General features: G+C 40.9%; 1 protein-coding gene and 1 long non-coding RNA gene across 5 annotated transcripts in view; one reads left to right on the forward strand and one right to left on the reverse strand.

Moving 5' to 3' along the window:
* The window catches only part of LOC145446091 (uncharacterized), a 171287-nt gene that overhangs the window by 81635 nt on the left and 62077 nt on the right, over positions 1–27575 (forward strand). The gene's annotated exons all lie outside the window — the stretch shown is intronic.
* On the reverse strand, positions 227–27573 carry LOC145446068 (jouberin-like). 4 transcript variants are annotated; one of them, XM_080324250.1, is made up of 31 exons: positions 27369–27573; positions 27250–27301; positions 26599–26738; positions 21223–22128; positions 20703–20801; positions 20375–20613; positions 16325–16583; positions 15062–15260; positions 14905–14994; positions 14479–14563; positions 14314–14417; positions 12704–12868; positions 11743–11875; positions 11256–11379; positions 11090–11196; positions 9417–9530; positions 9254–9360; positions 8571–8689; positions 8377–8507; positions 7965–8105; positions 7673–7735; positions 7533–7615; positions 6924–6977; positions 5880–5975; positions 5703–5820; positions 5062–5177; positions 3954–4119; positions 3812–3888; positions 3219–3313; positions 2397–2537; positions 227–1298 (listed from the first exon to the last, which is right to left on the reverse strand). In XM_080324250.1, exons 1-31 carry the CDS (start codon positions 27425–27427, stop codon positions 653–655), a joined length of 5028 nt encoding a protein of 1675 aa, XP_080180376.1. In that variant the 5' UTR covers positions 27428–27573; the 3' UTR covers positions 227–652. The 4 variants fall into 4 exon arrangements, with proteins under 4 accessions (XP_080180376.1, XP_080180375.1, XP_080180377.1 ...); XM_080324249.1 differs by having other exon boundaries at positions 27250–27304; XM_080324251.1 differs by lacking the exon at positions 6924–6977 and having other exon boundaries at positions 27250–27304.

Here is a 27575-nt window from a genome sequence, read left to right on the forward strand (position 1 = left end):
GTTCGCTATCGCAATGGCATAGAAGAATTGAGTCAGCATATGGAAGAATTTTTTTTCATAATTCAGTAAATTTCTCTAGTATACTAGTTCCAGCTCCAATTTACGTCGCCAATGCGAAAGTGGAATCTACTCTCTGTCCCTACCACCCTGAATTGCTCACAAGCAAGCAAACTAAAATGTCTTGCTAACGCAAAAGAAACAAGAGAGTCGGTAACCGAGACCGCAATTCGTAAAACTCGCGTTTATTACAAAAATACAGTCTAGAGAACCACAAAATATTCCATGCGGTAAGTCAAAAAAATACACAGGATGAATAAACACCGACCGTATCAAACAAGAACCACGTAGCAGCCATAGTAATAATTATTCCACTCGCCACCATCCAAGCCACGCACGCATTTCTCCAATCGAAATGACATATATACGAATAGGGCATACCAAAGAAATATTATTCATAAATCAAAGAAATATACAAAATGGAAGAGACCAGTTGCTAGGTTCCCATACGCACTATACGAAAGTATACGAATAACTAGGATACGCAGAGGAAGACAAACACAAAAGTTCTTCCTTCATCACATCCGGTACGTCACAATGGTCACCTATATCACGTGCACTTGCTTAGGAAAAATGCGCGCTTCTCTCCTCAACGCTAGGCCTCCGAAGTAAACGCCGGATTAGTCGCGCCTTTGCGTGCTGCCGAGCTTGATTTCGAACGAGACACGCGCACCAACGGTATAGTCTCGTCGTCCACCTGTTTGGCGCTGACTTTGGGCAAGGGTCGCGCTTTACGCACCGTTGATCCCGACGGCACTGGGCCCTCTTCGTTTTCCACTGGATATCTACCCTTTTTCACAGCCGTACTGTGAGCCACTGGCTTAAAATCGTCGTCGGACTTGGTCGGCGTGGAAACGCCGTGGCCGCCTACCACGGACTGAGAAAACTGGGAGTTTTCGTTTTCTTTCATCAAGGCCTGGACGGACTTCAGTATCCCGAATGTCGGCGCCAATTTCGAGGTGGACGCCGGGTTTTCAGTGAATGATGTTTCCTCGGCGTTGGCGTTTTTACCGCGGGGTTTTCTTTGGGGTGATTTTCTTGGTGCTGCCTTTCTCTTGGTTGACGGCTCAGTTTTCTCGGACCGTGGCGACTTGTCGGAGGCGGACTTCGCGTCTTGCTCCGTTTGCTTTAAAGCGGCCTGGATCGATTCCATCAGAGTCTGCCTTTCCTTTGGATTTTTGTCGTTCTTTTCGTCGGCGAATGATACTTCCTTGATGCTGGGCACGTCGGGCGTCTTTGGTCTGAAACGGAATGAAACTGTGTCACGGGGCGATAGAGATAAAGAGTAGGGATTTTCGGGTTCAGGCTCGACATTGGAGAACATCTCGGGCTAAAACACCATTCGACTAACCGATGGTACAAAATTTGGGTTCTAGCATAGTTGAGGAGGGTTGGTTCGATTTGTTTGAAATAAGGTCAGATTTGTTTGAAATGAGGTCAGTCTCATGTTAGAAATAAGGATAGTCATGTTTGAAATAAGGATAGTCGCTATATTCACTATAAGGTCAGTTGCAGTACCAGGCACGATTTCCCAGTGGTAAACCAGTCCGAACACATCCCAGACACCATGTCTGAAAGACAACACAGGCCAAACACATCTCAGACACCATGTCCTAATAACAGCACATGCCGAATACACCTCAGACATGATGTTCGAACAAGCCGCAGACACGATGTCCTGGTGTCAACACAGTCCAAACACACCCAAGACATGATGTCCGAACACGCGCCAGACACGACAATATCGAGTTGATATCACACATTGAAAGAAATATCGCTATTGGTCATTGGAGGGTAAACTATATGGACGATTTTCGTGACTACACAGTATAGTAGCAGTGGAGAGTCAGAGAACTATAATCTGGTACTGCTAGACTGGCAATATTGATATTTCCTATAGCATAAAGTTGACCAGACGTATATTTCATGTCCTAGCATAGCTGTTTAAATAAATGCTCTGATGTTTTGGAAATGCACCTTAAGCTAGATGCCACATCTTCTGAATATTGTCTGAATATATCGGGGTTATTGGTGAAGGTGCTAGTTATTGGTTTTATCGGTATTGGCTTAAAAATATGATACCAACTCCAACACCAGACCTCTCAAAGTTATCCAATTTGGCTCGAAGATGCGGATATTATATACGTATAAGAATCCAAATTGTTAATATACCAAGTGTACGTAGGGATAGCTATTACTAATTAAATTACTTCACACTCACTACTTCACCGATATACTTCACTGATCAAATAGGAAAATCTACAATTAATGACAGATGTTTACGGACGTTGGGTGTGCGCTATATGAGCAATGAGCATTCAATAACTATCTCTAAGTACCTTCCGGATTCCCTTATCAATATTGACTTAGGCTGGGTCGAAGCGTTGGTCTTTGACGGCGTGGTTTCCTTGGTGAGCGGACTTGGCTGAGATTTGCCCAGAGTATCTTGAAGCCTTGCCTCCCGCCTTCTTTGTCTGGAGCTGATTAAAAAAGACGAAATGTAGAGAGCTTGTTTTTGATAGTAGTATATTCCCTGTCCAATACCGTATACTGCATTTAGAGTATCACTGTTGTTGTCGTTTATTTATATATGTCCCTAGTGATGATATTGAAAAGAAATTCCATATTTCTCTTTCTCAACACAGCGCCATAGGCTCTTAATGAGTTTGAAAGGTTGGAATATTGGTACTAGGTCAGTTTTCACTTTCGCCGCAGGATAATTCCAAGCCCAATTATTATCCCGAATAAATAATTTTACATCATGCAATAGCCAGTCGGTGTACATATGAGTATGTGACATTTGAGCATAGTATCTGTTAAAGCTGTGTTAGGTTAGGTTAGGTTTAGGGTTAACTTTGGGGTTAGCTTTGTGGTTAACAAGTCACATACTCATATTGTGTGCTAAAGTGAGGCATGTTCAAATGTTGGCAACGCTATAGCCAATTTTGGGGTTAGTTTTGTGGTTAAAAAGTCGCATGCTCAAGTGTTGTATGCTCAAGTGTTGCATGTTCAAATGTTGGCAACGATATACCCATTGTTGAAATAGTCAAAATCAAATCCGAGATTTTTCAAAATTCCGTTCCAAAATCTTGAAACCCAGCCTTTGCAAATTCCAATACAGAGAACCATGCAATTGTAGGAAGGGTCACATCAAAGCGTACCTGACACTCGAGTTGCTAAGCCTGTCTTCGTCTCCCTCCGACTCACTTTGCGAGTAGAAATTCAGCCTTCCGCCTGGCATTTTCAAGGCGTAAACCTGACGAATTAAAAACATCGATCTTTGTAACAACGTTATTCGATCTAATCAGAGGTGATCATGGTTAGAAAAGAAGTACATCCACTTCCGATCAGCAGTTTTATTAGGCTAGACTACTCAATTATGCAATTGTAGATTTTGTAAGGTAGAATGTAGTTTAGGATAAGTTTGTATCCACTTATGAGTAAAATTGCCGTGACCAAAGAGAAAAATAGCCACTGACTGAATAACGAATGTACTTCCCAGAAGTGCACCTTGTAGTGAACAACCGAATGCTAAAAGAATGCAGTGCCGTGACCCGTGACCAAATCTGCTTTTTTTAAATACCCAGTTCCTTTCGGATCTTTTAATTTCTATTTTCCATCAAAGTAGTTTTGACATGTCTAGGAAACCTACTTGTAATTAAGTTGAAATTCAGTCCATTATTTCTACTTGAGAGCCGCAACGTCGACTACTTTGACCACCCCTAGACCCGATATCCACGGCCGGACCTCTTACCTTTTTATCGGGAGTTCTATCCGGCACGCCAAACACAGGCGCTTGCGTGTTGCTTTGCTGAATTTGCCCGGTGGAAACTGTCAAAGCATACGTGGCGTTAAAATCGATACGGAAGCCCGCTCACCAATTTCAGCAAACTCACCTTGTTCCTCGACGTAAGTGCTGGGGAAATAGCCCTGTTTGCCGTCAGACGCCTTCTCGCCGAACCACCAATTCGGGCTGTCCTTGTACAAGACCTTGATCAGGTCGCCGCGGACGACAGACAGCTCATCTGAGCGACATGCTTCGTACTCGAAGAGGACCACGACCTGAAGTTCATTGGACATGACACAATGCGATTGTAGTGACCGCGAGATTAACGAAAGATGCCGAATCCAACATTTTTGTTATAAATCAAGGGTTTGAGCCAAACAGTAGATTAGCAGTGGTTCACAAACTTCTTATATCTCATCCCACCTTAACCGAACACAACATGACTTTTCCCCCCTAAAAGTCTTAAGTCAACAGTAGCAAAGCAAATTTACTTTTATATACTTGTATTACTTACTCAAGTAGTTTTGTTCGATACTACTTCCACTTCAAAAGTTTTTATCCAGAAATATTAATTTTTGCATATTTTTTGTCAAGTGAATGGTAGTTTCTGAATGCACTTCAATTACTTATATTAGGGGTCTCTCATTTTTACTCATCGCCCCTGCATGTCTTTATCCCACTAAAAGCTTGAAGTTATTAATAACAAAGCAAAAATCTACTGGAGTAGTCAAGTAGTGCACTTGTACATGTACATGTATCACTTAATCAAGTAGTCTTGTTTGTATACATCTTCTACTTCACCTCTTTGGATGCAGAATACTAATTTTTGTATACTTGATTTGGTCGAGTGAAAAGTAGTTTGTGGAAGCACCTCGATTGCGTCTATGTGAGAATGAATCAGCAGACGAGCACAGGCCCAGTTAGGCTATATAGTTGAAATGTCTCACATTAAATACCAAATTTGGACAAAGTGAAAATGCATTGGAGCCTATCGCTTTTGCATCGATGTCTACTGATTGAAAAACTGAAAATAAAAGCCTTAACAACTGGCGTTCTGTGGCCCCCTTGTATCGTGAAATGGCTCGCTCTGATAATCCCTTGATTACACCCATCACATTATACCCCAAATTAGCAATGAAAAGTCGCATATGTAAACAGCAGCCTGGGCATATCGCCAACTGCGCGGTGCTCTACCAATAACTAGAAAAAAGCATTACCAAGCTTTGCTGTTGAGACCCCGGCGGAGCTTGGATTTGTAGAACTTGCTGGCCGTCCTTGCCGGTTGTGAACGAAAGATCTGGTGCTACACCAGTCTTGTAGGGGCTGCCGCCAACTAGATCAAAACATGATAACATTATGGGAAATAACACAACGAACTCAGTTATATATAGTAGGGGGTGAATTTTCATATACAGAAGTAAGACAACAACTGCAAAAAGTAAGTGGGCTACGGCAGTTGGTCTCAGATAAAAACGACAAGATGAGACACGGATCACATGTAAAGATCAGCGCTGTAGAAACGGAGTCATGTTAAATTTTCTCTTGATGAAGTCGTAGCTATTTTGTAACACCCTTTCGACTACTTTAAAATTGAGCTAAATGTTCTCAAATGTTACTATCACGTTTCGCTGCATCATGAACTTAATTTCTTGTGGTATATCGAAAATGGAAGTCTAATTGGAGGTTGGTGGAAAAGTGCACCGATTTCAAAGTGCCGGAAAAGCTATCGGAAAAATCTCTTTTTTCCATAACAGGCATCAGTCTGATACCTTACGAGAAAGATGTTAAACACATTAACACAACATCTCACTTCAAAGAGTGGGAACAATGAAAAATCTGAATTGAAACAAAATCAAACCTGACACAACCGATCTTTGATCTCTACGGCCCGCCCTGATGTATTTATCGGCCACGGCTCTCGCGTCCGGACTCGCGTGCGGTGATAGGAAAGACGGAGCCAAGACGCTACCCCGCATCTAATCAAATGCAAGGCATTTTCACTGGGTGGCGTTGTTAGGCAATAAAACAAGCGTACATGTGAGCCGCTGTCGAATGACGAATCCAGGTTCGACAAGGAATCGTTGAGTTTGTAAGGAGACGGCGATCTTGATATTCTGCTGGGGGGATCGGCCTGAAGCAATGTATCATATAAGAATTTATATTCAATACTTCCCAATATGCGTCAGTGTGTGGATAGAAATGGGCCACATTTTACGCAGTGAAATACCGTAACGTGTCAGAAACACACTCCCGGTGGGAATTTTCGAGATCAAATCTGCTAATTGCGGATACAAACTCAAAGATCTCGAATCCACGAGAGCTATTTCTGGTGGATTTTGATTGTGACGTAACTGCGCAAGAAGTGGAGAAGGCATGGTGCAATTAGTTTCAATTTCAGTTATTTCCATAAAATTAAAAAGAATTACGAACTGGGAAAGAGAGAGCGAGTTGATTCAGTTTCGGCATCAAAAAGAACAGAAATACTCATAGAATACCTGGACAACAACAAAATTGACAAAGCGGTTACCAGTTTTGTTACCAAATGAAGATAAGGTAAATGTCAATATCATCAAGATCAAATTAATATTTATTGGATCAAAGCGATTTTCCAGATATTCCAGACCATAAAGCAAAGTCCGCGACCCAACTGGAGGTATAGCAAATTCGGTAAACGGAATTCACTACGGAGATTACTGCATAAACTCGATTAAAATGAAAGATCTCCGGGTCCCCATGATACTTTGGTGTCCAGCAAATCGGATGCCAGATCATTCTATTGGAAGATATTATAACACATCCAATATCAGTATGAGACCGACATCATCGAAGATCAGTACAGCAGGAATAGCTAAATGCTAGGCAAGCAAGGTCATTGCGATAGAAAATGCCTGTCTGTATAATTGCAATGATTTTCAAGTCATTCTTGGTACATCACTGGTCTCTCTACCAAACTTCTTCAATCAGCTTCAGCCTGTGAACCCCGAATAATCACTTCCAGGGACAAGCTACCCTCCTAACCGTGTCTATCTGAACGAAGCTCATGCAAATTATCATCACATTCAACTAAATCACTTTTTACCGGCAACTGTTCTTCGGTGTTAGACAATCTTCTATCTCCTTCATCTGCGACTTCCTTCAAATTTCATAAACAATGAATTAAGAACGGCACACTTTAAGCAGCAATGATGGATTCATGCAGAAAATTATAATCGGCTCCGCCATGGACACGCGTCAACTGACCAGGCGTCAATACGGATGTGAAACATTGGAAAATGTTGGTGTCAGAAAAACCTCGAAATATCGGCCTACAATAGAAAACGACCTATTCCGACAGAACTGCAAATTTTAGTGTTTAAATTACAAGCGGAACTTATCAGAGTCAACGACAAATAGTTCATTCCATGACATACGAGACTTTCTTTGCATGCTTCTGCGCCGATAGTCTTGCGTTAAATAGTTACAGTGCACTAATTTTCCTTGCTATTTCAAATAGCTCGTTCGCACCGACACTCTCTCTACTATCTTTTATCGCAATTTTGCGATGTTTTGAACTGATGGAAATATTAATATAAGAATAAATGAAATGAGCATGACAATCCACAACTTGAATATCGATTGAATATGTTGCACGTTTCAATCCGGTGGTCTGTGATTTGCTAATAGGATTTGCGTGATGAATTACACTCACCAGAACAGAATCTAACTGATTCTTTATTCGATTCAAAGTCACCGTGCCTTTAGCCGCTTCAACGTGAGCGTTTACGGACATAGCTGAAAGCAAAACAGCAATGGAACGTACTCGATTGTTGATACCGATATAAAACTAACTTGTATCATCCTCTTGACTTTCATTAGTGAAGATAGGCTTGAATCCGGCTTCCATCGTTGCAACTGAGTCGAGCAAATCAAAAACAATTAACACATAGACTGCAATAGTCCTTATTAAACCATCTTTTAAATTCCAATTGCAATATTTCATCGAGCATTAGTCGTATGAAAGCAAAGATGGTTTATTTCGAAAGTGACAAACTTCCAGCATGCAAGTAAGGCAAGTGAGAAACCAGAATCAAGAGATAACGATACATAAATTTATGAAATTATACGATAAAACAGTACCAACCTGCACTATTAAACTTATAGAGCAGGATCGACTGGCTCGCTGCGTACGAGCAAAACGCAACAATATGATCGTGGGGATGGTAAATGACAGAGTGAACGGCGTTCTGATATCCGAGCTCGTCGTACTTCGCAACTTGGTCACCTGATGGTTGGAATTTGTATATAGGAATCGAGAAGATAAAGTCATGGTAAAAGCGCATCGGCCAATATCACTCGACTTTAAAATGTTCGAATAGCTATAAAGTTGCAATCACAGACATATGGCTATGCTAGATAGTGCCCGCATGAGTAGAACTTCAACCTATAATTGAACAAGCCAGCAAAAAATGCTCATATTCCAAATCGAAAGTGATCAGAGAAGACTTAAGCCCGATATTTACAACCCAGGGCTGAAAAAATAACGGCCCGCTCACCAGTGTCTACGTTCCACACATAAACGCATCCGTCTTCGCTCCCGGAAAAAATCAGACTACCACACGGCGTCAGAGACGACCTCAAAAGCTGTCGGTAATTGACGAGCCCCGTGAATTTCTTAATGGAATGGCTAAAAATAGAAGCATTAAGCGTCAAACGAAATCGGCTGACAGGCCGAGCTAAGGGTCGTTACATTCGAGAGTCCAAAAGCCGAACGCTTGAGTCCCGGCAATGAATCAGGATCTTGTTGTTCCTCGGATGGAGACGCAGGCTGTTGACACAGACGCCGGCAAGGTCCTTGTCTTCGATTTTCTGGAAACAAGGATTGTTCTTTCGTTGAGTTGGCAGATTTTCAGAACAGTGATTTATTCCGGACGAACTTTTCGCCCGTATTAGGGTTGCAACCCTCCCCTAACTGCTACAACTGACCTCGGCGAGCGTTACTTTTAAAATTAATTTCTTAGGTCATACGTTGCCAAATTGGTAGTCATTAAAAATTCTGCTTATATACTTGTTATTGCGCCGTTAACTCTGGACAAGGAACACACGAAAAAGAGCCTTTGAGTTGAATAAATGGATGCTGCAATGAATGTAGTCTGGCATTAGTTCTAAAATTACATTGTATATGATACTTAACCAAATTCCTTTCAATTCGAATCTCCGTTTTCATGCTTTGCTCTTGATAAAGGGCACACGAAAAAAGTATGAGAGTTACATAATTATACTGCAACGAATGTAGTCTGGCATTCTATATTATATTGTTTTGTCATACTTTGTCAAATTGTTTTCATTTGAATCTCTAATTATATTGTTGTTATTGCGCTACCAACTCTTGATAAGCGACATACGAAAATTATTGAAGATACGAAAACGCACATATTTGATTGTCCAATTCGTTTTAATATTCTTTTTCGCCTTCTCGTGAGAGCGACAGTCCCAGCACACAATGATTCCAGCGCCATCGCCGCTGAACATGTTGAGCCCTTGAACGACAAAAGTTATCAGCCGAAAACGAGACGCCTTCACCGATCGCACACACCTGTGCTGTCGAAAATTATTGAATTGATCATGACTTTGTGGACGTCCAGCTCCTGCGTGAGTTGGGACCTCTGCGAGGCGGTGTTCCAAACGCGAACTGTTGAATCGTATCCGCCTGCGGGTGGAAAAGCTTAATTTTTCGTATGAGTAATTACCGTAATTTTCCAAGCATAGCACGCCTCCATGTATAATACGCACCCTTAAAATGGCATGCAAATTCTGGGGAAAAGCCTGTACCCATGTATAGTACGCACCTGGCATTCGCTGTACACGAATAGCTCTGTTTTAGTATACTATGTTGACATGTCGTTCTGTTTTGCGATGTCACTGTTCAATCATGATATAACGATCGCTAATCATTATGCGATTAACGGCATTGTCTCTAAACGGTGGTAGATAGCAGCCGAAGCTTGCGAGATACTTCAGGCATGCGACACGACATCTTGCGCACGAGGCCTATTACAGACACAATTGCCCAGGTTAACGGTTATGTCGTGCGCACTAGGTCTTTTAGAGATGCGACCGATTACGCAAGCGATTATATCTTGCGCGCATGGCCTGTTGTATATGCGATTGTTAAGGCCTGTCGTTGACGCAATGACCTAATTGCTCTCGCGTACAAACGGCAAACCAACTCAGCAGGAGACCACGTGCTGTGCTGCTCGTTAATTGGCAACACACTCCTCGCTAATTGGCAGCTCGTTATGCTGATAATACGAATTGCTGGGCGCGATGGCTGAAACTGATGCGCGATTGGAAACAACCGTGAAGAAAGGTGTGATTTCAAGTTTTTTATCGAGGTCGATTGTTCAAGGCTTGTTGTACCCATGTATAATACGAACCCCCCGATTTTAGGGCAAAAAATCATGAAAATTTTGCGCATTATACATGGAAAATTACGGTAATTATGTTATTGATGAATAACTGAATGTGTCGAAGAGCATTGTGTGGATTTAGACACAAATCGAGTGTGCTCTGTTCAGTGGTCTAAGTAGGGGGTAGGGAGTCACCTCTACTTTTTCCAAGTACTGAAATACTTTTTGCCTCCCTACACTACTTTCTCAAATGAATATGATTTTAGACTAATTCTACTTCACTGCGTTCAGTTTTTCTTCGATCAAACCAGGCCTAGAATACTTACGTTTTACTTACTTGGAAATCGCGACTTCTACTTGGACTTCAGTAGTAATTTACTTCGTCACTTCTAATTGAGTACCAATGATTATTATTTTGACCACCCATGCCCCTAAGTTCGTCAACAGAAGGAAACTTATGTGATCCTTGTATTATCAGCATTTAAGCATGTACTACGCTACCTGGGTCAATTCGGAAAGTTTTTAAATCCCCTTTTCCACGAACCTGTACATTTTTAATCGGCTGTGTTGTCAATGTAGAATTATATTATAATAGAAATATAGCATGAAGCACGGTTGGGTTAGGAGCAAAAAAAGAGTTACAAATTGAGAACTGATGACCGGTAGAAACTATTGACTCGAATGAACCGTTTAGGTGAGACGTAAAAAAAGTGTTCCATGCAGTTAATTTGTAACAGCGAAACAAAAGCGAATTTTGATTATATTGTCTTTTAGGTTGGATTGAACAGAACACCGTGCACCCAACACGGTTTGTCTGCGATTTTGCTGACAGCCTCTCCACAACAAAGTTAAAACATACCGGTAGCGATAAGATGAGAAGCTATGGGGTGATACGAAGCGGTGTAGACGTAAGACGGATGAGGTAGCGTCTGTATCGGTTTTTCTCGCTTGCTAACGTCCCACACTCTAAGAACAGATTTTGAATAAAGTCGTGGTGAATTTACTCGGGGAAAAGACGTTCGTACTGAGCTGTTCCGTCAGCAGAAGCAGACAACAAGTATTGGTCGTTTTTCGACCATTCCAAGTCGTAGACGAGTTGCTGGTGTCCTGTTATGACGCCGATTTCGTCGCCGCTCGGAATGCTGTACACTGGAAGACAGATGAATTTTCTCAATACAGAATCGTGAGAAAATTCGGTGACATAAAACAAATTTCACTCTAATCGCGCCACCAAGAATGACCAATGATCTAGGCTAGTGAGATGTAAGTTCACAGAAAAGACACGATAGGTTCAATTCAAACAATAAACACTAACAAGAGAGAGATAATCTTAATAAACTGACACTAATTAAAAGATTTACTTGAGATATGTCATATTTTTTATATTGGCAGGTATAATAGGGGATTTTTGTCAGTTGACTCTATGTATGTGTGTCATGAAAAGACACAAGATGAAGATGAAGCACTATTCAAACAGACTCATATAAATCCAATCACTAATAAAAATCTTACACAGAATCGGATAAGTTGCTTCATGGCGGCAAGCCACGGCTAATCTTGTTCCGCGATGTGAAAACTGCATCGTAAACGCTCCATCCGATCCGGCCCACAATCTCAGCATCGGAGCGTTCGGTATTTTGCAAGTCTAAATGAAGCAGTAAACTTGAATGAGGACATTTTTTTTATAGATAAGTAAATGGGAATGTGGAATCTGTGTCCCGGGGTGAAACTATGCGTGGCCCACAAGGCGTGCTTCTAATTTAGCTCTATCCAGTATGTTTGAGCGAAGGGCCAAAATAGCACTAAAATATCTCTATGTTGACTATGCACTATGTATGTGACAATATATTCGATAAACAATTTCTATCGTCATTTGCCTTCAGGTTTTCAAGAATACTACGCATATTACCTGGCATGCTGGTTAAAGGTTGCACACCCCTGGGCTGAATAATTAGAATCATCGAAGCAGCGAATGAAATACATTACCAATGCAAATATATGCAACCGTGTGCACAACTCAAAGTTGCAACAAGGTTAAAATGACTAGTCAGCAGGATAAATGGTCCTGGTCCAATTTTGGCCTATCACTACATCCAGAGGTGGTCAGTAACATTGTACTTCTGCGTTATCGGAGTACTAAAGAAGCTTTTGTCTACTCACACTACTTACTCAAGACTTTAGTTTACCTCTACTTCTACTGTACAGTTATCAGTTACTTAAAAAAAGTCGGCCTAGGATACTTAATTTCTTACTTAGTAGGAAATGTTCTACTTGCACTTGAGTAGAAATTTATGATTTTCCGTCTACTCAAGCACCAACGACAACTACTTTAACCAGATCTAATTACATCAAAGTATAAGCCACGAGTAAACTGGGAGCTTGCGACTTGAGTCATAGCAGCTTGACTTCATCGAAGATTTTGAAAAAGATACGCATCTCAATACAAAATCCCCGTCTTCCGACTCCACGTTACCTGTCCGGGCAGCCTGGACCACTGCTGCATCTCCGCCAAGTCGTCCAACTGATCGCGAAGCTGACTTTCGGACGCCGAACGTTCCAAGGATTCATTGAGCTGATTGTAAGTCAGCGAGCTCTCTTCTCGTTGGAGAGCGGAAAGTGACCGGAGAGAGGACGCCATCTATGGAAATAACGACGACAATGACAAAGCCGGGTCGCGCTGACAGTGAAACACGAGTACGACAGGCTTAATCGCAGAACAAGTGAAGGAGTCTGAGTAAAAACATTCCGGGCTTTATAATCTTTTAGGCGAATGGTGTCACCACATGAGAGAATGTCTAGCAGAGATGAGCATGGATTAGGATTAGGTTTTGAAAAAACAGGATTTGTGAAATTTTATCGGATTTGGATTAGACATTTTTTTCAGAGCTGATCAGGATTTGGATTGGATTGAACTATTTTCTGGGAGATTGAAATGTCGTGTGGCGAATGGCGACAAACTTTATTCAGATCAGTTATTAATGTACTTATGGTTACTAAGTTATCTTGAATCAAGTGAATCGTTGGTTGTGAAAGAAAATTTTCGAATCCCTCCATTGCATAAATTAATATTTTTTCTGAATTTCCAGTTGAAATCGGATTAGGATTGGACATGGACTTGAATATGAAAAAGTTATGGATTAGGATTTGGATTTGAAGGTTCGGATTTGGATTGGATTAGGACATAGAAATTTCAAATCCGCTCATCTCTGATGTCTAGGCCAGTGGTTCCCAGCTGCCGGTTCAACTTTCTAGCAAATATGGTAAAATTTTAAATTTTGATTGCAAAATGCATTTGAACGTAATAAAGACTTTGTGGTCGACTTTGGACTTGACGTACGTCGCAATGCCGCAACTGTTGTACCAAAGTGTTGAAAAATAGAGTATGCCTACAGGTAATTTAGGACTTTTTAAACAAAATTCGTTAAATTTTTACACTACAATTAAGTAACATTTGACAGTATAACAGTGGCTGGCAAAGAGCAAAGTCGTATTACTTCCAATAGTCAAAATAGAGTCAGTGGTCTTGACAGGACTTTACCTTACAGAAACTTCAATACAGACACACATCACAGTTGTCACACATAAAACACAGCAGGAAATTTCTCATCAAATTCAACTTCGTATTCATTGCTTTGAGTTGTATAATTTTGTCGTGATTACATTCTGGGTTTCGGCTACACATGAAAGTTCACCGGTCTGCAAGCTGAATAGGCGGAGAGCCAGTGGTCAATTTTGAGTATATTCCAGGATTTCACACTGCTTTTGCACCATGGTCAGGATTTTGCCAGCACAGAACAAACTCTTATTAGCAATTTTGACAGAGTGGTCATAAACTGTCAGGATTCTATAAGACTCGAAGGCTAGCACATTAACACTTGACCTCTGAAAACAGCATAAAATATGAATACGCAAAGTAAGCCACAGTAGTTCTTCAGCTATAATATCCCCGTTTCAAAGGAAAAAATGTTTAGACAAACTTTTGACAATCAACGTAGCGAAGTTTTCAGGTCAATTGTAACCAGTTACCATCAATAAATTAATTAGAAAGAGATAATTTATTGATGAAAGTAAAGGTATGCTTACATCGCCTGGTAGAGGTATGGACTTTATCGTCACGTAAAGTGTGCCGGGGTATCTCTGTCGCGGGTGATTCAGCCACCAATTGTGAGCCTGTTCTGCGGACGGATCTAAATAGAATAAAAAAAACGCATGAATCAAAGCTTCAGACCAACTCATGAAAATACTTACCCTGCCAGCCACCGGACCTTGGCGGATGGAATAGTTGCAAACGCATTTTCCTGCCAGCATTCGGCTGCCCGTTATTGCTCACAAGCTATCGTAAAATGATTTCAATTAGTATTTTGACTGTCACAAGCATATAAGCTGGTCGGCATGAGAGTTTAGTAGCAAATAGGTGTGGATACAGACAAGTTGTCAAAATTTATATGCATGTGTGCAAAAATGCGATGAAAGATTGCTTCTGCCAATTCTAAGCATTCTGGATTTGAAAACAATATTGAAACTCAATTCTTTCAACTGTGAGTCACTTCTTATGATTTTACTTTGGCGATATATCAAATAGCACGTTCAATCGAGTAGAGTAACAAGAGAATTGCGACTAGAGTCAAGTCATTACAACCCTGTCAACATGGTACATTAGATGCGACACGTCACCTTCAAAAACGCCCACGCCACATTGTGCCACCCTTTTTCACTTCCTCCTTTGACGTTATTTGCCTTTTCCATAGCCACGAAATCTCGGATCTGAATCACACATGAAGAAAAAAATCGAACGCCGATACTATCAAAGTATTCAAATGCAATCGCGTACCACAAAAAACAATATTGGTTTCGATGCGGTGAGCGATGTGGGCGCACTTGTGAGCCTAGCAAAAGACTCGTTGAACAGGAGCTGTTCTTCCCAGCGTGGCAGCAACGATCTGTTCAGCTTGAAGTCGTACGGCTGCGTCATCAGAGGCACGATCGTGCTGACTGTGTCGCTTTCGTAGTAAGAGGAAACGTGACGAGCACTAAAACATATTCGACATCGTAAATTATCGCGAAGAACAAGCATTGTAGCTTCATGGTTATATCTGCTGTCCTGTAAAACCAGGGCTCTCAGGTTTGATTCCTGCTGTATATCTCCTGAGAACCAGAAAGGAAGGAAAGGACGTAGTTTATTTTTGTCCTTGATGTTTTTTGCGGCATATACACCGACTCATGATACACATACACACGATCTGTGCATATGCATACCATGAGTGCATGACGTGCATATGCCGCTGGACAACGAAGTGCAGATATAGCCTTTACGGCTTCCTAAGTCATGCACCACCCCTCCATGCTATCCCAGTAATGCATGAGCGCCAAGCAGGGAAGTCATGGATACCAGTGTTACTAATCAGGTCTTTGGTATGACCCGGCCGGAGATAAAACCCAAGACCTACCGATCAAGAAGCCGGACGCTTCACCATTACGCTAGAGGCGGTAAATAACAAATTATACTTTTTTGAAGTAGCCTACCAAAGTGATTTTTATTTCCTTGCACTACATCGGCCATATTGACCCTATATTATCTATTTTGACTCACAAAGAGCCATACATGGCAATCGACTACTACGTCACAATTGTGACGTCATCGTAGCGCAAGTTCAAAATCACTACATGGGGTTCGCCGTTTGCACCGTATTTTCTCGGTAAAAACTCGTACTAATCATGCTGGTTGCCTTATTTGAGTAATGAGTTGCAAAACTTGAGGTACAAAGATCTTTTCCAAGTTAGGTAGTTTTAGTTGTATTGCACTGAGAGGCATATGATATTTTTTGAAGCTTAAGACGATTAACATTTAGATTTCCAACAGACAACAGTAAAAGTATGAATCTACCTATTACATGCTTTTTATGGTTAATGCGTCTTTTGGCGTTGCATGGCTTGGTTGGTAGTGCATGCATGGTTTTGATAGTGAAATCGCCACAACAACTGGGTGAAGTAGAACTTATATCACGGTAACTGAGCATTTTCGCCTGTTGCCTATGTAAACTTGCATTCTTGCACTTGCATCGGCTTGCTATCAAACACCTTCACAAAAGCGTACCTGTCGAATTTATTGATGTATTTCCCTGTCACGGCATCCACGATAGACACTTTAACCACGGGGTGCGCGACAAACTTGGGGTCGACTCGAATGTAATCGCAATGGTGAACGGTCACCCCCAATATAGTCCCGTCGTCTTCGATTTGTTCCTCCGCGGGGGTGTCGGCGGCCGGCGTGTCTTGCGGCTCTGTGACGGGCCCTTCAGCCTCTTGGTTTTCCCCCTCTACACCGTCTGCCCTGGGCAAGGCTCTCGGAGCACCTGGGAATATTAACGAGACAAACGTCGACATTTTACTTCTTAATCTTACAAAAAATACTTACGATAAGAATTCAAAGGACAGTCAATTACTAGCCAGCGGTAACTGGGGCCGGACGTAACAATTTGAGTACTCAAATCCGAGTCAAGTATGAATACTAATGATTCTAGTCTAGTCTATTTTGCACAGCATGCAGCGGGCATCATTTTTCTAGTAGATACAATTACCAGAGGTGGTCAAAGTAGTCAAGAAAGCTACTCAAGTAGAAGTAGAAGTACCGACGAAAAGATCTACTCAAGTACGAGTAGAAGTACTTCTTGCAGTAGCAACCTAAATCTACTTGAAGTAGAAGTACAATTGACTGACTTTAAATCTACTCAAGTAAGTAAGTAGTTGTGAAAACGATCGTAATGCGTTCGCATGTCAAAAGCGGCAAATCGAGCTATGCGGAAGGTGTAGAGAGCTTGGTTCACATTGATGCATCCCAGGAGGTGCCAATTTTGACAGAATAAGCAGTCGTACACATCATGGGATGTAATGATAGCATTCATATGGAAACTAATCCTTTGATATGGAAACTAATCCTTTGTTTACTCGAACACCCCGTTTTAGAGAATATCACGGCATGGCGCGCTACCCCATATTATAAGGCCCCTAGTTCAGTCGAAGAGCAATACGGAAAAGTTGTGTCGGATACGGCTTTAACACTTTGCGCGATTAGTATACGTTAATCAAAAATATGGCAGATCGTAAAAATCCCATAAAGTGTATTATAGCTTTATTTTGGAAAATATAAGTCATTACTACGCTTGCTTTTATATTTCAACATGTATGTTCTCCAGACAAAAGAACTGAAACTATAATTAGAACTGAACGTGTATTACTTGTAATTGAAAGAAAAATACAAATACTACTTCTAAAAAGCGGAAAATATATTTCATGTCTTTTGTCCAGAAAATTTCAACGGCGGTTTGTAAAGCAGGTCTAACGTTGAAAAAAGTCAATTTCCACTTTTTCAGATTAGGACACGTCATGGTCTGCTAGGTATAATAGGTAATTGCTAGATTACGAAACGGTAGTTTCAAACGTTAGGGGGAAGGCATATTTACTGTGATGAAATATTTGATATAGGCGACAATTAATGCGGTGTGAACGGAATCACGCAACCCGGTATCTAAATTATATTCAGCGATACTTTCGTTAAAACATATTTGTCACTCCATATCTACTGTGTGAGAAGCGCAACGGAAATTCTGGGTATTACGTGACTTTTATGGAAATTAAATGTTGGTACTACGTGAAAACAGCCCCGAAATTCCTTGGGCTATCTTTCTTATTGGGGATTGACCGATTGGCAACGGCTGCCATTTTCGAAAAATTTTACTGCATTTTTCAAAATCTAAAAATGGTACCTTGCTGGGACCCGAACACAGTGAACCAGGTATCTTTCGATTCAAAATGTCAACGCACAGCCGATTGCGCCACTCAAATCGACACCGACGATGTGTCTGATTACTTATATCAAGAGCAAGCCGAGAAAGCGTTGGTTGGGAACAGAAATGCTAAATTGCGGACCTTATGAACCTTAGTATAGGTATTCGCTGACGATAGAGTCTTATGTATTGTATAGGCACAGTATTCATTGTTCTAGAGAGCCCTGAGTCGACACTCTACGTCTAACAGGCGATAATTTCTAATCAAAACACTACCGACCGTTTTAGTCAACTCGCGCCGAGAGAATGAGTCATGCGGCGAGTGACGCGCGTATGGTAACTTCTAAGGCTTATAACTGAAACTGTTGTGAACCTAAATCAGTCATTTTAGTCTTCCTAGACGGAGATTATACAGTCCTTACCACAATGATATACTGCAAATGCTTATCATTACTGCAACGTAAAGTTTATGCTGTTATTTGGTAGCACTTCCGTCCAATATATACAACATTTTGCGGGTAATGCACACCGAGTAGTATTGCAGTTATTACGATATATACATGACTAATAACTGTTGTCTGATGTAGATATAATCTTATGGGCATGTACCCTTCACAGAAACAATCTAAGAATGTATATTACAAACAGAATTCAGGACATATCCCTTTATGTTATGGATATTCGTCCCTGCGTTTGACACTACCGTGGTAGTCTGCAGCGATTTTCTTCGCGATTTTCAGAAGCGGCCTTGGGGTGACTTAGGCATAACTAATGTTGTTTACATTGGCCTTGTAGGTGGAGATTGACTAGTTTTATTGAATGAGACAAACCGCAAATGCTTATCATTACTACAACGTAAGATATATATCGATGTACGACAGCTCTTTGTATATCTAGACGCACGCTTTTGCGTAGGTATAATCGCTGAGTAATTTTGTGCGTATTCCGAATTATACTTCGCCATTAGCCGTTATTTAGAATCATACAGGTAACAACAATCCACAGACACAATCTATGAAGGTCTATGGCTATTAGAACACGATATATATGACGTTATGTGACGGGTATTCATCCATCTGCTTGAAGCTGGTACGGTAGTCTGCGGGAATTCGCTTCCCGATTTCCAATGCAACCTTGAGCGGTGTGGAACTAACTAGTATAGTTGTTTTAGCTAAAAAAAAAACAGAAGCTGACAATCCCTATTCATAGCAACTAACTACAGCTGGTTATGACGAATAAAACCAAATGTACAACAGTATATATGAAGGGTATGAGGAACGCGCGTCTGTGCAATGATGCTTCGGCGGATATTGTTGTCACGCGGCCTATCACATAGCTTTTGAACAGCTCATATGTAACTAATATCAGATATGAAGATATGTGTGGACTTGTATGAACGCTAGCTATTCACATAAGAAACAACTATGTCCTAAGCCGGCTAGAGCGAAACATACAGAACGTTATCTGAGAGTAGTCAATGACGCGCGAATTGCCGAGACAGTGTATTTTGCCCCATATTTATCTACGGTGTTTGTTATACGATTTTGACGTCTTAGATATAATAAATATAAAATAACAAGGTATCTATGAACTGGTACGAACAATATCTATTCACAGAAATGAACAGCAACGACCTAGCACGATTAATATGTAATATATCTTGGTTTCAATTACGGTACCCTTCTCTCGTATCGGCATGTCGAAAAATAGACACGCCGGTGCCAAACGGTTAAACTACTTCTACCTGACAAACTGAGAATAGCGAAAAGTAAGTAAGTAGTTCGGAAAATATTACGAAGTCGAAGTAGTGAAAAAAGATATACTTGAGTAAGTACCAGAAGTACTTCGTTACTGACCACCTCTGACAATTACGCCTGTTATTGAGTCATGATAGGTGGTACTCTAATCCGAATTGAATCACCCAGATATTGAACAAATTCGGAGTGGGCCTGAATCTGATTTAGGAATATTCACCACCCAGGGCCGAAGTGGTGTTTTTAAGAATGGTCTCCATTGTGAAATTAGGTGACTGCGGAGTCCGAAACTACTGGCACGGCACCATTACAAGCAAGGTTACCATCGACATGGATGAAAACTAAGGACGGTCAATCAAACTGAGAAATTCGCAAACTGATGACCAAGAAAAAATAACGACAACATTTATGGCCACTGATACTGTCTGTTCACGCCTTTTTTGGTAAGGGGCTGACTTGAAGGAAAGTCATCACTTTTGCCCAGTCGTAATCACGGCCTCATTGCCGTAAAATGGACAAAATGTGGACTCAAGTCAATTGGCCAACAGACACCCCCTAATGGGATTGCATAGGAGTAAAGGAATACAAATATGAAAGATAAAGCACCCTTTTTTGTCTTCTTCTTCCTGCGTACGGTTGCTTTTGGAGCAGTAGTTTCATCTACTTGTTCCTCCACTGACTTTGGCTCCGTCGCTTCATCTTCATCGACTTTCACTTCGGGAGTACTTTTCGACCGGGGTTTTCGCGGTTTGGGCTTTTTCGTATTTCCGTCGTCTTGATCAGGTGCACCATCAACCGGTTTACTTTTTTTCTTACCCTTGGGCTTGTCCACGATCACATTCGCCCTGAAATAATGTGGCGGATGGTTAGAACACCGAAAGGAAAAGGTTGCGATTGTTTCAAGTTAGGTACATATACAGAAGAAATATCGTACTCTTCCTCTTTTACGGGCTCGGGTTCTTCCTTCTTTTTGACTTTCTTCTTTTTTCCTTTTGGAACTTTTTTTGTAGGATCATCGGCCTCCTCGATAAGTCTGAAACATCAGAAAAATTAGGCCCATGTCAGGCACAGGACATATCATATCTACAAATAGGTACAACCTTCGAAAATATATATGTGATACAGATGCTATTTCCAGCGCTTTTTGAAGAACTATTTTTCAAATTCAAATTGTAAAAGGTATGTAATAAAAGTAGCCTAAATACTGTTTAAGTAGAATTGAAAGTAGTTCCAGACCACAACCACTATGTACGAGGTGCAAGTGGGCAAAACCTATTCGAGAACTCGGAAAAACTAGATGTACTTAGTTACAGGCCATCTCTGCGAATAACTGTCGACAAGACATTGCTACTTTGTCTGACACAGCCACCACGTACGCAAGACTACACACTGCCGGGCTAGGCCGTAGGCTATTTCCGACTACAGCAGTCCTCAACGCAATAATAAATTCAAACCTCGTCTGTCCTTGTCCATAATCGATCTCAACACCTTGCCGCTGCCAAAAGTCTTTCCAAAACTTCTCCCTGTCTGCCGTGTCGCTAGGCTCTATCAACTTCTCTCCAATCTTATCCAACTGTGTCTCGTACTCGCGAATGAGCAGTTTCTCAAACGACTCAAACGATCTTACTCTGTCCACGGTCGCTCGCGGAGTCGAGCTTTGAAAACCCGTATCCGAGCAGTGACTCACGTGACTGAGATACTCGTGCGATATCGATTCCCAAACCGCCTTGTATATATCGGGCTCTGACGGAGACGAAGTCACCGTGAAAGTAACTGGCACCTGTTCGCACATAGTCCGCTGTTTGCGTAAGTGAGATGAATGTAGTGACTTATCAGGTGTACGTAGTATGGACTTGACTTTGCGCCAGCCATTCTTTCCGAGACTAGACATAATGCTTTTATCTTGCACGTAATCGGCGTGCTTGTCCCATACTCTATCGAAAGCGCTTCCGACGGAATGGATATCCAGTACAGTCACACTGATGGGAAATACGCAAGCGTTCATGTCCAGAGAATGTGAACGATTCCTAGAATGTCCTTTTGTACCTCTACCGGTAGCTCTCAAATCACTAACAGTCAGTTTTCTAGTAGATGACGGTTGTTCCTGTGGATTTTCATTGTCAAACAAGCTTGGGTCGAATGTAACAGACCGTCTTGCTCTCCTTGATTTATGTTTGGCTATGTCGCTTGGCAAAGAATTTCTTCTTTGCGACGACGCAAGCTCTTTCCTTCCGAATGCCGATGGAATATCTTGGAAACTATCATAAGTATCCATAGGTGACTTGCTGTTCTTTCTGCCATATCTTTCTGAACTCACAGCCGCGGCTGGATGTGGACTAAATTTCTTACGCCTGGAGTTACTGAAATGAAATTTTCCATCGTATCGAAAGACACTAGCGCTAAAAGTAAGTTAAATTTCTTCAACTTAAACTGGCTTATGACAATTGCCAGACATTTCTGACTTGTCAGTTCTGACACTTTTTAATATGTAACCTACCCTAGCCTAAGCAAACGCTAACCCTATACCTAAGCCTAATCCTAAACCTGATCAAAGCTAGCGGTAAACCCTACCTCTAAACCGTGGTGTACCACAAAGTTAAACAACCTTACATAAACGTAATGATCGCAATACTGAATGAACCTCCCAAACGTTTGTCCGAAATTTCAGATATACGGATTGACTGGTTATTTTACATGACTATAGGCTTACTAACAATTTCAATTGCCAACTTATCATAGACAAAGAGATTTGGCAAGATTAATCAGCCAAGTGCATGTAGTGTCGTATGACGTGCAGGGTGCAGCAAAAAGGATTGATGGTGACATTGAGCGAATATATTTGGAAATCGTACAATATTGAAGTGTTGAACGCTTAAATCGTGGCTTTAAACCTGCTTGTCGTTTTTAACGGCATCTAACTACTACACCACGATTGTACAACAATGCAGCACTAACACACAGATGATAGTATGTAAGTGTTGCAGTATGTCTACACTAAAATGAGCCTGAAATCTGAACAATTCTTGGGATCAGGGCTGTCAAATTCATTTTCACCAGAGCACGGCATACTGTCTGCTAGGGGTGGTGTGAACGTGAGGTTGACGTTCGCGTTCTGTGTGTGAAGCTCCGAAATTTAGAGGTTCGCGTTCACAAATGAACCTAGGTAGGTTCTGCACTGTGAAAATTTTTCATATATTACAATTTCCACTTCATTATAACATCTTTGGTTGAAATTTATTGCATTTGAACTGCAGGCCACTCTATGCATGGCGCTGGCAGCATAAAAAAATCAACAATTAACGAGCATGCACCTCGCTAATTTCAAAAATTCTGCTTGCTTTGTTACAAAAGTTTGCTCGAAACATCCAGTTTTCCGTCTGTGAATGTTTGTGACTCTCTGCTGCGAGCTTCACCAGCAATCACACAACATCAAGAGCGAAATACACTACACGTATAGGTAGTCAGCGACAGCGAAGAATGCTTATTCAACTAATCAATGAAATTGATATCGTTGTCTGATGTAAAAATCTAGCAGGCGTTTGCTATACGGGGTCAATCTTGATTTCAAATGTTTATTGTATCATAAAAACCAAATCCGTGCGATTGGGGTGTTTGCTACTGCTGTAGAACTTGTTAATGGGGTAATATAGGTAGCAAGCATAGAAACCCGTTTTACATTCTGCTCAATATCAACGTAGCAATACTCAGACGCTGAATACATTGTCCGGTCTGTCCAAGTCCGTCAAGGCGTAAGCTTATATTCCCTTGCAAGTCAATGTCGAAAGTGTTGGCAAAGCGACGGAAGACATTGATTTTATGGGATTATTATATCATTTGATTTCCCCAGTTGACACATTTGGCAACGTTTAAAAGGTCAATATGACTTCAGCATTGTGACATTATGTGACCCGAGTCGTCGCTATAGGTATCGTGTACTGTACATTATTATAGGCTATCTCTTCACTGAAATATAGGGTTGGAATTAGCAATATGACGTCACGTGACGTCATGAGATTCGCGTTCATGCAGAACTTTTCAAAAAGGTTTGAGTTCACACGAACCTCAATCTTTCAGAGGTTCACACCATCTCTACTGTCTACCTTTACAGCGTCGTAATACGACTGAACTCTTCAAGTAGAGGGCGGAAAAAGTTCACGACTTACTCATTCAGCAATTCCTCTTTAACATAGAAAATGTAAACTAGTGCTTTACAGTCAATCTCATAAATTTGAAAAACCCAGCTCAAAAAAAAAAGAATATGTAAGTTTATATGTTAAAACAAAAGACTTGTAGATTTAATTAGGGTGGGCAATATCGAGTAGTAGGCTTCGAGTCAAGTCCAGTATTCGAGTATCACTCGAACGGTATGAAACGTTGAAATATGTAGTCTACCTTTTATGTTAATACAAAGAATATAATGCCAGTTCTCCATCAGATTAAGGTTATATTTGGAATTTTTTCGATTATAATTATTTATCTCATTGCATGACTTTGTGAACGCGACTTCGCAAATATTTATCATTTCCAGTAACGTGCATAACTTTGCACTCCATGTTTCGTACACTGTGACACGGTCAATCGAGCTTGGTAGCCTTCCACAGTAGAAATAGTATTGAAACTATAATTCACGTAGATAAATAAACTGCTAGTGGCAAAAAGAGCGTATAATTTCAGTGCTCGAAAAAATCATCTCTCCCTATTTGAATTAGATCCTTGCAATTAACACCCGATTCAAGTAGACAAGTTCTCAAACCATTGTGCCCAATCCTGGTTTTAATCCAGAATCATGAGCAGCAATCCACATGACCAGGAGACAGCCTAAAGTTTTGACTGGAATCTCAGCAGGGCTGTGGAGTCGGAGTTTGGCTAATTTTCGCTTAATGGAGTCGTAGCCGTGACAACTATAGTGGCTGGAGTGAGAGTCGGAGTCGTGGAGTTTGTGAAAATGACCCTGACTCCGACTCCAACTTCTCTTCCAGGATTTTTATGTACCATCAGTCACTGTTATTAGCAACAATATAGATCAGGGGCGGCCAACTCATGGCCCGCGAGAACGTTTTGTGTGGCCCGCAAGGTAATTCCCAAAATTAGTTATAACATCAGGTAAAATTGCAAGGCCAACCAAAATTTGATTAGCCTGACCGCCAAATTTGATGATGACTAAAACATCAGTTCCGACGCATTGGCGTATCCAGGGTCCAGCCACATTTATCACAGATCTTCGTATATGACCATAAAGTAGAATATTTCGTAGCAGATTTATTTGACTTGGAATTTTTCTTAGCAATTCGCATGATTTACAGAATTGAGTCGAACTATATTCACAATTAGCAGATAACGTGTCGTCTAACATGCGACTTCACTTGTGCGCTCGCAGCAAGACCGTCGGCGATGAAACATTTGCACAAAATGATAGAGGCATGTTCAACGAAACCTTCGATATTGCTATGTCTAAACACCGAATAATCCTGTCCTTGCCAAATGAGCTCAGTGGTATACAAAGGCGATCCCCAATATATGCAAGTAACAAATTTATCGATCGAATTCATTCATCACTTGTGAAAAAATGTCGCGCCTTGCACGACCAGGACACGAATGCACACTGCATAGTTGCACACAGAGGTTTCATACCATAATTGTTATCACTTTTAAAACGTAGTAATATAAGTATTGCTTTAAACGTTACCTAATTCGGTTCGCTCCTATCGGACGACTAAAAATTGGTCACGAACATTCTATTGGCCTGCGCAATGGTTCGTAAATCTCATGTGGCCCTTTGGCCGACCAGGTTGGCCACCCCTGATATAGATGAAATTGAACATTATTTGCAAATTACAATTCAGTTGCAGAGAAGAAGAAAATCGCAATATGCATCTTCGCGATGCTGTTACAGATTGATGCAATCTCAGGAATTATACCATGATACTGTGACAGGGTAACGACATCGTATGGTTTTGTAAAATTGATGTAAATATAACCAAACGCTGCTTCCCACTTGACAAAATTAAAAATATTTGTAGTGTAGCTTAGCTGCTTGGGTCGGACAAATGATTAAGAAAGACTGCATGTCCTAGTCCATTAATACTTGAGTAATTGCATGTAGACTAGCCATGCTACTTCACTAATTCCTAAATTTCGTTTCTGACCAATGTTTATTAGTAGTGAGTGTGTGTGTGCTTGTAATCAGAACAGTGTGCAATGAGAAAATTAGTTGGTTACATCTCTGTATTAGTAGCTGACTCATACACAAGAGCTATACTTCGATTGTTTTATCTACATTTTAATTATACAGGATTGGATATATGTCAAGTTTGAATGATTCATACATATTAGGATATTAGAGAGTCCATGTTACAAAAACGAAGGATATTTAGAAAGGAATTCTTTCATGTTAATTTTATAGTGAATACTTCGAGCTGTGCCACAATGAAACAATTTTTCATGTCACCGTTAATCATACGTTTGCGTATGTTTAGGCTAATGGTTATATGATAGTCATTTAAATGTCAATGTGGCATAAAATTTTCAAAGTAAATTGGTAATACTGTTGGAGTCGGAGTTGGAGTTTTCTTAAGAAAATAGTCAGAGTCGGAGCCGGAGCGTTTAAAGACTCCGGAGTTGGAGTCGGTAAATTGAAAATGTGTGGAGTCGGAGTTGGTGGTCAAATTTACCGACTCCACAGCCCTGAATCTCAGTAAGTTTGCAATAAATCAAGCGGGATAAGATTACCCACAAGAGAGGGGGACAAATTTCTATCATAAGAGACCGACCAATGATAACATATTTTCCAGAAATAAATCAACTAATCACAATTTCAGTAGAGCACTTACTCGGAAGAGCTTCTGTTTTCCTTCCCTTTCATCTGTCCGCTGTTTCTAAGATTTTTCAGATTCTTTTCCGCCTCTTCGTCATACGTGTTATTCTCCGCGAGAGGGTCATCTTTTCGGAGACTTCTCTCTAGACTTTCCACCTGAAACCATCAACAAATATCTGATCACACGCATGGTATTTATGAGAAAATTCAGATATGCATGCAGATTTTCGTGTTTGTGATATTACAGAAATCACAGTGATGTGCGGTGAGGTCCTTGGTTTGTTACAAATATAGACCTATATACCCAAAATCGTAGCTGATTATTATCACATTAGACATTGGCCTGTATGGAATCGGTGTCCTGTGCTCACACTATGTTTTATTTATTTTTTATAAAATTACTTTAACTTGGAAAATCATGGCTGCTCACATGTTACATTAGGCAAAATTCCAGTAGGGGCCATTAGCACTATTCACACGCAGGCTATGCAAGTAGGTACTATACATATCCACAATTGAAGGCATAGGTATAGACCCTATAACCCTGCCTCACTTGACTGCACGTCACTGAGTACTGTAATCATATCATTGTTACTTCACTGTCACTCATGGGCTACAGTACTTTCAAACCATGTACAGTGGTTATGTCAAATCATGAATTTCTTACAAGCTCATTTTCCTTTTCCGTAACAACCGGTTTCTTGTCTTTGCGCTTTTTCCTACTGAAAATTCAATTTACACTGGATCATAATATCACTAGGCGAGAAGAAACATAACATGTTTCACCTCTCAGACTTCTTTAGAAGCTGCTCGAACATTTGGCGGGTTTCCTCCGTCGCTGTCATAATAGCAGTATATCTTATAACTCCATTATTTCAAAAAAAAATGCAATACAAGCTGCAGATGCGGTCCAGCTAAACATATTCGTGCCGAAATTCCCTTGCATCGGGCGTCCCTCGTAACCGACCAGTAAACACAAAATTTCAAGCGAGG

Source organism: Botryllus schlosseri, chromosome 9, assembly GCF_051294905.1.
Source record: "Botryllus schlosseri isolate E-star chromosome 9, Bs_hap1, whole genome shotgun sequence".
NCBI classification, from domain to species: domain Eukaryota; kingdom Metazoa; phylum Chordata; class Ascidiacea; order Stolidobranchia; family Styelidae; genus Botryllus; species Botryllus schlosseri.